This window comes from Salvelinus alpinus, chromosome 8 (genome assembly GCF_045679555.1).
Source record: "Salvelinus alpinus chromosome 8, SLU_Salpinus.1, whole genome shotgun sequence".
In the NCBI taxonomy this organism is placed as follows: Eukaryota; Metazoa; Chordata; class Actinopteri; order Salmoniformes; family Salmonidae; genus Salvelinus; species Salvelinus alpinus.
Genome location: NC_092093.1, coordinates 76,705,539 through 76,719,781, shown reverse-complemented (window position 1 = coordinate 76,719,781; position 14,243 = coordinate 76,705,539). Strand labels below are relative to the sequence as shown.

Below are 14,243 nucleotides of genomic sequence, written 5' to 3'. Positions count from 1 at the left end.
ATGGAGATGAGAGAGCACTGCTACTACTAGATAACATGGAGATGAGAGAGCACTGCTACTGTAGATAACATGGAGATGAGAGAGCACTGCTACTGTAGATAATATGGAGATGAGAGCACTGCTACTGTAGATAATATGGAGATGAGAGCACTGCTACTGTAGATAACATGGAGATGAGAGAGCACTGCTACTGTAGATAATATGGAGATGAGAGCACTGCTACTGTAGATAATATGGAGATGAGAGCACTGCTACTGTAGATAATATGGAGATGAGAGAGCACTGCTACTGTAGATAATATGGAGATGAGAGCACTGCTACTGTAGATAATATGGAGATGAGAGAGCACTGCTACTGTAGATAATATGGAGATGAGAGCACTGCTACTGTAGATAATATGGAGATGAGAGCACTGCTACTGTAGATAATATGGAGATGAGAGCACTGCTACTGTAGATAATATGGAGATGAGAGCACTGCTACTGTAGATAATATGGAGATGAGAGCACTGCTACTATAGACAATATGGAGATGAGAGAGCACTGCTACTATAGACAATATGGAGATGAGAGCACTGCTACTGTAGATAATATGGAGATGAGAGAGCACTGCTACTAGAGACAACATGGAGATGAGAGAGCACTGCTACTATAGACAATATGGAGATGAGAGCACTGCTACTATAGACAATATGGAGATGAGAGAGCACTGCTACTATAGACAATATGGAGATGAGAGAGCACTGCTACTATAGACAATATGGAGATGAGAGCACTGCTACTGTAGATAACATGGAGATGAGAGAGCACTGCTACTATAGACAACATGGAGATGAGAGAGCACTGCTACTGTAGACAACATGGAGATGAGAGAGCACTGCTACTATAGACAATATGGAGATGAGAGAGCACTGCTACTACTAGATAACATGGAGATGAGAGAGCACTGCTACTATAGACAACATGGAGATGAGAGAGCACTGCTACTATATACAATATGGAGATGAGAGCACTGCTACTGTAGATAATATGGAGATGAGAGAGCACTGCTACTATAGACAACATGGAGATGAGAGAGCACTGCTACTGTAGACAACATGGAGATGAGAGAGCACTGCTACTATAGACAATATGGAGATGAGAGAGCACTGCTACTACTAGATAACATGGAGATGAGAGAGCACTGCTACTATAGACAACATGGAGATGAGAGAGCACTGCTACTATATACAACATGGAGATGAGAGAGCACTGCTACTATAGACAATATGGAGATGAGAGAGCACTGCTACTATATACAACATGGAGATGAGAGAGCACTGCTACTATAGACAAAATGGAGATGAGAGAGCACTGCTACTATATACAACATGGAGATGAGAGAGCACTGCTACTATAGACAATATGGAGATAAGGGAGCACTGCTACTATCGACAATATGGAGATGAGAGCACTGCTACTGTAGATAACATGGAGATGAGAGAGCACTGCTACTGTAGATAACATGGAGATGAGAGAGCACTGCTACTATAGACAACATGGAGATGAAAGAGCACTGCTACTGTAGATAACATGGCGATGAGAGAGCACTGCTACTATAGACAATATGGAGATGAGAGAGCACTGCTACTGTAGATAACATGGAGATGAGAGAGCACTGCTACTATAGACAATATGGAGAGGAGAGAGCACTGCTACTGTAGATAACATGGAGATGAGAGAGCACTGCTACTGTAGATAACATGGAGATGAGAGAGCACTGCTACTATAGACAACATGGAGATGAGAGCACTGCTACTTTAGATAACATGGAGATGAGAGAGCACTGCTACTATAGACAACATGGAGAGAGCACTGCTACTATATACAACATGGAGATGAGAGAGCACTGCTACTATAGACAATATGGAGATAAGGGAGCACTGCTACTATCGACAATATGGAGATGAGAGAGCACTGCTACTATAGACAACATGGAGATGAGAGCACTGCTACTGTAGATAACATGGAGATGAGAGAGCACTGCTACTATAGACAATATGGAGATGAGAGCACTGCTACTATCGACAATATGGAGATAAGGGAGCACTGCTACTATCGACAATATGGAGATGAGGGAGCTGGAAAAGCTAGGTCTACTCTGAGAAGAGGAAGGGATGAGAGATAGGGGACATTGAGAAAGGGGAAGAGAGGAGAGGAAGAAAGGGGAAGAGAGGAGAGGAATAGAGGGAGAAAGGAGAGAAAAAGAGGGGAAAAGAGGAGAGGTAGAGAAGGGGAGATATTAGAAGAAGAGAGGGTGAGTGAGGAGAGGAAGAGAGAGGAGAGGAAGATAAGGGGAGAGAGGAGAGGAAGAGAGTGGGGGGGTGATGGGGAAAGAGGAGAGGAAGAGAGGGGGAGAGGGAGGATGGGGAAAGATGAGAGGAAGAGAGGGGGAGAAAGCAGAGGAAGAGAGGGAAAGAGAAGAGCGGTAGAGGGGGAGAGATTAGAGGAAGAGAGGGTGAGAAGTAAGGAAGAGAGGGGGAGATTAGAGAAAGAGAGGGGTAGAGAGGAGAGGAAGAGAGGGGGGAGGGTAGCGAGGAGAGGAAGAGAGTGGGGGAGGGTAGCGAGGAGAGGAAGAGAGCGGAGAGAGAGGAGAGGAAGAGAGGAGGAGAGAGCAGAGGAAGAGAGCGGAAGAGAGGAGAGGCTGGAGTAGCTAGGTCTAACTCAGAGGAGAGTACAGGAAATGGGAGAGAAGGAAGAGAGAGGGGGTATGGTGGGTAGTGTGGAGTGTGAAGAGGTGGGGTCAGGTGGGGGTGTCAGGCTCCTCCAGCTGTGTCAAAACGTGGCTCCATGGCAGTGAGGTCGATACAGAGATGACAGGAGGTGACTGGTTAAGGACTGAATTGACTAGCAGAACTGGAGCTGAACTGGACCTGGAACGGAATGGGAATTGACCTGAGTGCAATCGTGCAGGTCGAGAGTGAAGGGGGGATGAATCGGGGATGACATTAATGACATTAAATGGAGGGGTGAGGACGGGAGGGATGAGGAAGATGGAAGAGGTGTGAGGTCAGCTAACTCAGAGAAAAATAAATGCTGTCTCTCTCGCTACCTCACTTTCAATCAAGGTGCAATATTAGAATGTTATCATAGAAGACATTCGGCCACTCTTGGTTACAGGACAACGGCAGTTTGCTTCAAAAACAAATATTTTACCATGTAGTTTATACCAACGCATTTTTGCGAATACCACCATGAGTTCAGGTGACTCACCCATCATGCGCGGTCCCATCATGACACTGCGTGGCGGCATGGAGGGCTGGTCGTCCATGCACTCTATGGTCCCGAACATGGAGTGGGAGATGTGGCGCTCATGGTCGTCCAGAGGGTCTGTCAGAGGCTGATCCTCCTCCCATGAGCTTCCTGGAACCTCCTAAAGAGGGACCGAGAGAGAAGAGAGGTCAGTGGAGGGGAAAGAGAGAAGAACAAACCCTTGATGCAAAACCAAGTCTCAAGTCTCAAACAAGGTTCAGTCTGTCCATGGCCACTTCAAACATACAATACAATCTTTCACAGATTTGCATGTAGGAACCAGTACCAAAGGCAGTGTCATCTTCCAGTCAACAGACAAGGCTAGTACTCCCAGTCAGATGAAGCAGCATGGATTTCTCATAGCTGTAAACATAGCTGCCTCATCCAGTGGGCCTCATTAAATGGCAAATGACTTTTGCTCAGTGGTCAATGTATTGCGACATTGATTATTGGGCAAACCGGCCACTCGATACACATGTCACTTTTAACACAACCCTATTACTGAGTGACAGTTAAGAAATGACATTGTAGGGTTTTAGCTTGGACCTAATAAGAAAAACTAGACTTAATGAGTCTTGTGTTTCCAGTCATCAATGTTAGGGGGAGGGGGGTAAGTTGAGAAACGTTATAGTATTCAATATAGTATTCTTTCTAACAAATATATCAATATATATTTCAGAGTGTTGTGCATCCTTGGAAATAATCCTAATTCATGTAAACATTACAGTTTTGAAAACATAGCTTGTCTAAAAAAGTGGTCTCTTGGCTGGGTATGGGGTAAATTGAGTATAAACTGATGTATAGAACAATCTTAAAATGATCTACTTAGCATCATGAAACCTCTAACGTAATAGATTAATTTGACTTGATGGAAATCAGTTTTTGCACCTAACTTGCTTACCACTTTTTCCATGTGGTTTCTTCCTTCACAGACTCCATGAAATGATGACCTCTTCCTAAATATGTGGTCAAATTATACTTTTTTGTGTATGGTTTCCTAAAAAAAAGGGTGGCTCAACTTACCCCTTTGGCTCAGCTTACCCCACTCTCCCCTACAACCATTCTGTCCTTGTCAACAGCCTGTGTCCCAAATGGCTCCCTTTTCCATATATAGTGTGTTACTGTTGATCAGGACCCATAGGGCTCTGGTCAAAAGTGGTGCACTATGTAGGGAATAGGATGTCATTTAGAACACAAACAGTATAAAACTGTACAGGATATGGTGGGAATGTTCTGTGATGCATTATGGCTCCAGAGAATAAAAGAACATTTCCCACAAACAGATGAGAGAAAGAGAGAAGGAGAAAAAAGAGAGGGAGAAAATTCTGTAGCATTGTTTGGCAGTCACCTGTGAGGGAACCACATGTGACTGGTTAGAGAACAGAGCCTGTTCCAAAGACAACAGCCGGGCCCTGTTTCACCAACACACACACACGCATGCGCAAACACACACAGAGTTGATTCTTGATGCCCAGGGAATACAGGAGGAGTTGGCCCTCCAACAGATCTGTTACAGATTCATTCCAAGCAGAGAGAGAGAGAGAGCGAGAGCGAGAGCGAGAGCGAGAGCGAGAGCGAGAGCGAGAGCGAGAGCGAGAGCGAGAGAGAGAGAGAGAGAGAGAGAGAGAGCGACACACACACACAGACGGATGCAAGAGAGTGAAGCGAGAGAGAGTGAAGCGAGTGAGTGAGAGAGAAGCAAGAGAGAGAGAGAAGCAAGAGAGAGAGCGACAGCAGGAGAGCGTGAAAGAGAGAGGAACCAAGCTCTGAACTGACCCCAGACCTGCAAATATGGATGTATCATGACACAAAACTGACCACGGGCCAAAAACAACAGAAACCAGAGAAGAGGAGATTCTTCAAGAAAACAAATAGAGAAACAAATGTGAGAGGATTGCAGAGGAAGAAAGACCCATGCTGTCTATAGGACCAGTGTCGTTGGGTCAGCTCTGTAGTCTGCTGGGGTAGCACAGTCGTGCCGGGTCTATATGGTGACGGCTGAGTCAGGCGGGGGAAGAGACTTATCATGGTCGGTCTGTTTAATATAAATGAGGTTTAATGAATTTGGGAGCTGAGGACTTTATCTAGCCTCGGTTTGATAAGTGCACAGCGTGCAAAGGAAGGGGTTAACACAATTACAATCATTTCTAATAAAGCCTGGTCCAGGATGAATTGGACTCAAGAAGGTTTCAATGGTGTAACAGAAGATGTATTGTATTGGTTTCACTCTCTTGTTTTTCAATCTGGTGAGACTGGGGTCTGGGTAGGCTTATAAAAACAGTCACAGGCTGAGAAAAGGGCTGACTTCTCAGAGTTAATGAATAACGTATGGACAGGCGTCACAGAGGACAGAGAGACTGAGAATTGATTAAACAGGCTCCATATGTACAGTAGCTAGTCTGGTGGGTGCATGCGTGTGTGTGTGTGTGTGTGTGTGTGTGTGTGTGTGTGTGTGTGTGTGTGTGTGTGTGTGTGTGTGTGTGTGTGTGTGTGTGTGTGTGTGTGTGTGTGTGTGTGTGTGTGTGTGTGTTTGTGCGTGCCTGCATAAAGAAGTCTGTGCATAAGTGTGTTTGCATGTGTATGTGTGAGGGAGAGTTTGAGTGAGTGAGTAAACCAGTGTGCTTTTTAGTGGTATTACCAGCAGCTCTCGCCATCTCTTAATCTCTCTTAATCTACTCATTTCCAGACTGGATTATCCTGCTGTGAAGGAAGGCTACTGATTCACCCACAGAGAGCTTCGTCGGGAGTTCATCAAATTCCCACCGGATGACAGACGGAACACACATGCACAGACAGGGAAAAGTTGCCCCTTGATGACAAGGCAGTGTGTTACTCTAAAGTCCTTACCTGTACATGTATGGTTTTACGGTTAGCCCTTAGTCTGTTCATGTGGCCATAATCCAGTCAACTTTACCCATGATGCTGTTAGTAATTACATTCTTTAAGCTGCAGCATCCTGCCCACCTTTGGACCGACCAACCAACACACCTACCAACCTAAGTCTCCAGTGGCTACCTCCGTCTCATTAGCTTCCCCTCATCCCTTAATCTGCCTCAAGCCTTATCCTCCCAGGTGTTCCCTCTCTCCATTTCTACCACCGCTGCATTCAACACCACTGCCCGTGTTTCCAGGAGATTGCCATTCCCCCTGTCTGCATTGATTGTAAACATTGTACTGTATGTGACTATAGCTTTGTACAAGTTGTCAGAGAGCGAGTTTAAGGGAAATAAACAGTATACATGTCTTCAAACTAAAATACAAATGTGTGTGTGTGTGTGTGTGTGTGTGTGTGTGTGTGTGTGTGTGTGTGTGTGTGTGTGTGTGTGTGTGTGTGTGTGTGTGTGTGTGTGTGTGTGTGTGTGTGTGTGTGTGTTCAAAGGGATCATGGTAAAGAATTAATAGAATAACCCCTTTTGAGTTCATACGGAACAGAGTTGAACTGAAATGAGCTGAACTGAGAGCTAATATAACACGTTACCCTCACAGTCCACCATTGCACTCAGCTACACCACTAAACCACCCGATTTAATAAATTATTCTCTGAATTGGACCAATTGAGTTTCCGTCGCTGGTTCTAAATGAGTTAGTCTGCTGGTACCAGCTGCGGTTGAATGGCCCTGCAGTAGGTGCAGAGTTGTGTTTCTGTAGTTCCACTATCTACTTTCCCACATTTACCCAGTTCATAATCAAGAGTAATCTCCCATCATGCAACACTCCCTCCCTTCTCTTCCTGTTATCCTCCAACATGAATCATTCGGATCTACTATGACATCACGCTAAGTGGTTGTCATGATCCCCATGTCATCATCTAATGGGGCCTCAATCCCTCCCCATAACATTACATTACACCGTTAAGGGAAAGGTCAGACGCAAATCTACCTCTCTCTTTTCTTTCTCTTTCTTTCTCTACCTCCGTCTCTCTATATCCCCCCCCCCCATCTTTTCTTTGGGGAACGCATCTAAATGCATTAGTGTCGTAAGACTGTGTCCCCATCCCCATCCGCAGCGGATGGACGGTCAGCTCAATGCTAATAAAACCATAGTTTACTGTGCCAGGCAGATTCAGACTGATTGATCTCTCTCTGAAGCCATATTGATCAAGCCTTCTCTCCTCTTGTCTACAGGGCCGTGGTTCTTCTATTAGCCAAGCCTCCTTCACAATGTCAACTCACATCAACGATCCCGTGCTGAATCCCATCTGTACATGTCTGGACAGTCATTGGTATGCAGAAAAGGGCAGTTCATGTCCTGTTACGTAAGGGCCCTTTTCCATTAGCTCCCCTCTTCAATGTAAGCTCAAATGTATTCTGTTCAGTATCTATAATACACAGCAACAGGGTGGAAGGAACAAGGCTACTTCAGCAGGTATCCTGTCCTCTATTACTTCATGTATGACATGAAGCCACATGAGGAGCAGAGTAGCTAGGTCTCCTTTACCCATTCTACCCTGATGTGGTGGGGCTGCATTCAAAATGGCATCCTATTCCCTTTATAGTGGAAAGTAGTATATAGAATAGAGTGCCATTTGAGACGCACACTTGCTGTACTGTAGCTCATCTATAATGCAGAGGGCATCTGAATCCTCCCATTACCAGATGATGGCCCAGTGCTTCCCAGTGGACCTGACTGGTCTTGACCAGTAAGTGAAGCTCCTCATAGCCTTCAAAGGTAGAGAGGCCAAAGCTTTGTCCAATGCTTTGTACACGGATACATTTGGTGTACAATCCTAACTGATTTAATGTTCAATTGGGCACACGTTGACAATAAACTAATCTTAGTTAAGTTCAGCTAGTACTTCCTTGATTCTCTCCCTTTCAAAAGACATATTTTTTATCATTTTGTGCTTACTCAACATGACCCAGCTTACAGAGGGTGTGGGGTATAGCCTAACGATTACCCACAATGCGTCATTCAGGTCGTTTGAATAGAATAGGCCAGTGTAGCAGTTTCTTCCTCCAAATGATATTTACATAATCGAGAGAAAGAGTAGTGTTTCCGAAAGGCTTTCATGTGGTCAAGAGAAGGAAATGTTTTACATATATTTGTTATGTTCTGCCTCCAGGGACACTGGACTCTGCTGAGACACGCAGAAACTAAAGAAAGTGAAAGTTGGAAATAGAAATATCTTAATTTCAATAAATGAAATGAAACAATTGGGGAGAGAGGGTAGAGTGGCATCCTAAGGCTGTATGTTCCACTTCATGAATTTACATAAGCAGCACGTCCCATACTGCCTATTTTAAATACTGCAGTTTAAAAATAGTACAATATGGATGGTACAGTAAGTAAAACGTAGCACAGAGCAGAACAGGTGAGGTTTAGAAAACACATTGTTAACATAATATGAAGGCTGCCTCAACTCTAAAAGTGTGCTGGTCAGGGCAGGTCCTGGCCGTTCTGCCGCCATAGGCCAGGCCAAAAAATGGCTGTCCCTACAAGAATAGTCCCAGTAAGCAAAATTACATTGAAAATACGTCAAAAATACATATTTTTCCAGATGTTGAAGCTAGGTTCAATTTAGGTTCTGAATGAAAGGTGAAAAGAGGTATTTTCTAGGCGTTGAAATAAGGTTAATTTTCAGTTCTGAAAGAAAATAGGTACAGTTGAAGTCGGAAGTTTACATACACTTAGGTTGGAGTCCTTCATACTCGTTTTTCTTGTTAACAAACTATAGTTTTGGCAAGTCGGTTAGGACATGTACTTTGTGCATGAAACAAGTAATTTTTCCAACAATTGTTTACAGACAGATTATTTCACTTAAAATTCACTGTATCACAATTCCAGTGGGTCAGAAGTTTAACACTAAGTTGACTGTGCCTTTAAACAGCTTGGGAATTTCCCAAAAATTATGGCATGGCTTTAGAAGCTTCTGATAGGCTAATTGACATCATTTGAATCAATTGGAGGTGTACCTGTGGATGTATTTCAAGGCCTACCTTCAAACTCAGTGCCTCTTTGCTTGACATCATGGGAAAATCAAAAGAAATCAGCCAAAAGCTCAGACAAAAAATTGTAGACCTCCACAAGTCTGGTTCATCCTTGGGAGCAATTTCCAAACGCATGAATGTACCACGTCCATCTGTACAAACAATAGTATGCAAGTATAAACACCATGGAACCACGCAGTCGTCATACCTCTCAGGAAGGAGACGCGTTCTGTCTCCTAGAGAACGTACTTGAGTGCGGAAAGTGCAAAACAATCCCAGAACAACAGCAAAGGACCTTGTGAAGATGAAAAAGCCAAACTACGATTTGCAACTGCACATGGGGACAAATATTGTACTTTTTGGAGAAATGTCTGCTGGTCTGATGAAACAAAAACAGAAGTGTTTGGCCATAATGACCATTGTTATGTTTGGAGGAAAAAGGGGAAGGCTTGCAAGCCGTAGAACACCATCCCAACCGTGAAGCACGGGGGTGGCAGAATCATGTTGTGGGGGTGCTTTGCTACAGGAGGGACTGGTGCAATTATGTGGATATGTTGAAGCAACATCTCAAGACATCAGTCAGGAAGTTAAAGCTTGGTCGCAAATGGGTCTTCCAAATGGACAGTGACCCCAAGCATACTTCCAAAGTTGTGGCAAAATAGCTTAAGGACAACAAAGTCAAGGTATTGGACTGACCATCACAAAGCCCTGACCTCAATCCTATAGAAAATGTGTGGGCAGAACTGAAAAAAAGTGTGCGAGCAAGGAGGAATGGGCCAAAATTCACCCAACTTATTGTGGGAAGCTTGTGGAAGGCTATCCGAAACGTTTGACCCAAGTTCAACAATTTAAAGGCAATGCTACCAAATACTAATTGAGTGTATGTAAACTTCTGATCCACTGGGAATGTGATGAAAGAAATAAAAGATGAAATAAATCATGTAGTAACCAATATTTCACATTCTTAGAATAAAGTGGTGATTCTAACTGACCAAAGACAGGGCATTTTTACTAGGATTAAATGTCAGGAATTGTGAGAAACTGAGTTTAAATGTATTTGGCTAAGGTGTATGTAAACTTCCCACTTCAACTGTATTTTCCGGGCGTTTAAAATACATATCTTCCGGATGTTGAAATCAGGTTAATTTTCGGTTCTGAATAAAAGTTCTGTAATTTATAGACGTCTATGTTTGGGCCAAATCAAGGCTGGGCCAGACAACATCTGAACCAAACATAGACATCTGTGATTGGTTCAGATTTAGTCGGGACCGGACCAAAAAACAACGTCCGTGGACGTGGAAATCAAGGCTGGTCCGGACAGGACCAAAAAAAGATGTCCAAATGGAGTCAGCGTCAGTCCGTGCCTACTGGCGTATAGCCTACAGGATGGGCAACTTAAGTCCTCGGGGGCTGGAGCGGTGTCACACTTTCCCCATTCCTAGTCAACACAGCTGATGAAACAAATTGCTTTCTAAACATAACATCATGATTAGTTGATTATTGGTGTCAGATGTGTTAGCTGGGGCTGGGGAAAAAATGTGACACCAATCAGTCCCTAGATGACTGGATTTGCCTATCCCTGGCCTACAGTGTCGGCCGAAATGTAATTTTAGGAATGCCCATCTAGGCCTATAGTTAGTAAAACACCAATAAAAAAGACGGGCGGTACGGACCATACAAAGATGTCCAAAAGACGTTGGCGTCGGTCCATGCTTACTGGAGTGTAGCCTACCATGTCGGACTGCAATGGAATTTTATGAATGTCCATCCATGCGTTAGGCCCAACTGTTTGTAAAACAGGCCGTTGTGTGTGCTTTATTAGTCCTGATTACTATGACTAATCCATTTTGGCTATTTAAGCTCTGAATATCAGCTACCTAACTAATGTGTTTACATAGTGGGAAATGCAGAAGAATGTTATTTTTTCACTATAATCAGCTCATAAAAAATGTATGGATAAAAAGTTGAAACCACTGATCATGACAATTTAGCCCACAGGATGAAACTTCTGGACAGCAGTTGTGAGTATCCTGATTGCCCATTTCATATTGTCCATTTTACTTTGACCTGTCCTGTTTTAAGAAGATGTTGTTTGTTAACATGTCAGCGCATTTTTTTATTTGATTGGGTGCCTTTTAGGTTAGGCTATTTGATCAGAGAAACCGGCAAGATGTAAAAAGTCTCATTACATTGTCATACATTTGATCTCCATGCTGTAGGCTACAGAGAAGGCCACGTACTCTTTCCACCATATGCTGTATATTCTATATGATTTATGTTAGATAATTATTTTGACAGAATGTGGAGCGCTGCATCTCTCCAACAGCACCCTGGAGAGGTGTTATGTGTTGTTGTTGGAGGTGTGTCTTGGTCAGTTGAGCTCAGAAAATGCCGCCCTCGTCAATCTGCCGCCTTAGGCGGCCGCATAATCCTGCCTAATGAGCGGGCCGGCTGTGGCGCTGGTTGCTTTTGGCAGACTTTTGTCAAGTTTGGCTTGTAAAGCACCTTGATGAGACTGGCTTGGTAGCTGTTATGACCACTGTAGTTATTTAGTGTCGCACAAAACAACGACAAAAGAAAGCTGACCAGGAAGGGGAAGGCAGAGTGTTGCAGGTCGCCAGCTCACCGACACATCAGTGAGTGCACACACACGGATGCACGCATGGATGTACACACATTCGCTGTGGTACACTTCACATCAGCTACAAAAAGTTTGGCACCGCGAAGAACTGGAAAGCATTTTCCAAAATAAATGAGTCTGTTTATAGTTCTGGAAGGCAAACCATATCTAAATAGGAATCAGACCTTTCTCAACTCAAAAGCAGCAAGCAACAAACCCTAAATAAAAAGAACGCTCATGCACACACACGTACACACACACACACAATACCCTACCGCCCCTCACAAATGTTTTTGTGCTGGTGCCAATCCCAGACTTCAGTCAGCAGCTCTGATTTCCCGCCAAATTACGCTGGTGGCAGTGGAAAATGACTCTCACAAGCCTCTCCGTCACATGGACTGAATACTTTTAGACAAGTTTTAAGTTGAGGTGAACAACAAGCGTTTCTCAGATACACGTTGACGTCAGCTCTGACTGCTGCTTTCTGAGGAACATTATGATAAATGGATAAGCATGATAATATGAGGATATACATTCATTTATATGAGCAGAGCCAAACGCATGAGGGCTTTGCAAAAAAAAGAATGCTTTGATGACACACAAAAGCCCGCCCGCCCGCACACAGGCACACACACACAGGCACACATACACAGACACAGACACAGACACACACACACACACACACACACACACACACACACACACACACACACACACACACACACACACACACACACAGACAGACAGAGAGAGACTGCAGTGGCTCTGTTGTCCTGGTGTGTAAATGAAATTGAAGACGCAAGTATTACATGCTAATAACAAAAAGCTCATCCATGTGAAATAAAAAACTATTCACAACTTTATTGTATTGAATATTGACTTCCATTTGTGACTTGGAATAAAGGTCATGCAACGCTCAATTAACTAAATCTGTTTTTATTTGCTGACGTGATGACACACATCGTTATAAAACGGCATAATTAATACCAAAGGAACATGAATAGGATGAGTACATTTTAAAGTCCTGATAAAAATTTATTGAATTGACTTTCCAAGAATGTAATTGCATTGAACACGTGACAATATATTAATAGAAGGACTGAGAAATTACAAAGGCAGCATCCCAAATGGCACCCTATTCCCTATGTAGTGCAGTTATTTGGACCAGGGCTCAGAGCTGGGGTCAAAAGTAGTGCACTACATAGGGAATAGGGTGGCATTTGGGATGCTGCCAAAGTCTCTGAAGCATTGATTCAATTATAATGCGTCAAACATAAATTCCCAATGACCAATGACCAATCACATTACTTTAATACCGTATATGGGTCAGAAGTACACTCCCTCAACTATGTGCCAGTCCTAGTTATCAGTCGGAACTATGGAATGACTGAAGTGACTGTTCTAGAACAAGTTCTATTTTGTAATCAAATCAAATGTCACATGCGCCGAATACAAAAAGTGCAGACTTTACCGTGAAATCCTTACTTACGAGCCGAGCCCTTTCCCAACAATGCAGTTAAAAAGTAAGAAAATTTGAAAATAAATACAAATCAAATAGTAACACAATAAAATAACAATAACAAGGCTATATACAGGCTATACTGTATACAAGGAGTACCGGTTCTGAGTCAGTGTACTGGGGGACGAGGTAGTTGGGGTGATTGATTGAGGTAATATGTACATGCAGGTTTGATTAGGTGATTGATTGAAGCACTATGTACATGTAGGTAGGGGGGAAAACCAGAAAGTCCATGTAGCCATTGATTAACTGTTCAGCAGTCTTATGGCTTTGGTGTAGAAGCTGTTCAGGAGATTTTTGGTCCCAGACTTGGGGCTCCGGTCTGACAATTTTTAGGGCCTTCCTGTGACACTGCCTGGTATAGAGGTCCTGGATGACAGAGAGCTAGGTCCCAGTGATGTACTGGGCTGTACGCACTACCCTCTGTAAGCACCTTGCAGTCGGATGCTGAGCAGTTGCCATACCAGGCGGTGATGCAGCCAGTGAAGATGCTCTTGATGGTGCAGATGTAGAACTTTTTGAGGTGGTTACAATGTGAGAGGCACTTGGTAATGATGATACACAGTACCAGTCAAAAGAGTGGAGTGACACCTACTCATTCAAGGGTTTTTCTTGATTTTTTTTGACTGTTTCCTATGAAATAACACATATGGAATCATGTAGGAACCAAAAAAGTGTTAAACAAATCAAAATATATTTGAGATTTGAGATTCTTCAAAGTAGCCACCTTTTGCCACCTTTTGCCTTTGCACACTCTTGGCATTCTCTCAGTCTTGAAGGAGTTCCCACATATGCTGAGCACTTTTTGGCTGCTTTTCCTTCACTCTGCGATCAAACTCTTCCCAAACCATCTCAATTGGGTTGTAATCGGGTGATTGTGGAGACCA

At 43.5% G+C, this 14,243-nt stretch overlaps 1 protein-coding gene across 4 annotated transcripts in view; it reads right to left on the bottom strand.

The window, feature by feature from the left end:
* The window catches only part of LOC139583730 (partitioning defective 3 homolog), a 599,078-nt gene that overhangs the window by 236,906 nt on the left and 347,929 nt on the right, over positions 1-14,243 (bottom strand). For all 4 annotated transcript variants that reach the window (XM_071415128.1, XM_071415130.1, XM_071415129.1 and 1 more), the window contains one exon: positions 3,252-3,411. In XM_071415128.1, coding sequence (XP_071271229.1) covers positions 3,252-3,411 — 160 coding nt within the window. The remainder of the gene's footprint in view (positions 1-3,251; positions 3,412-14,243) is intronic.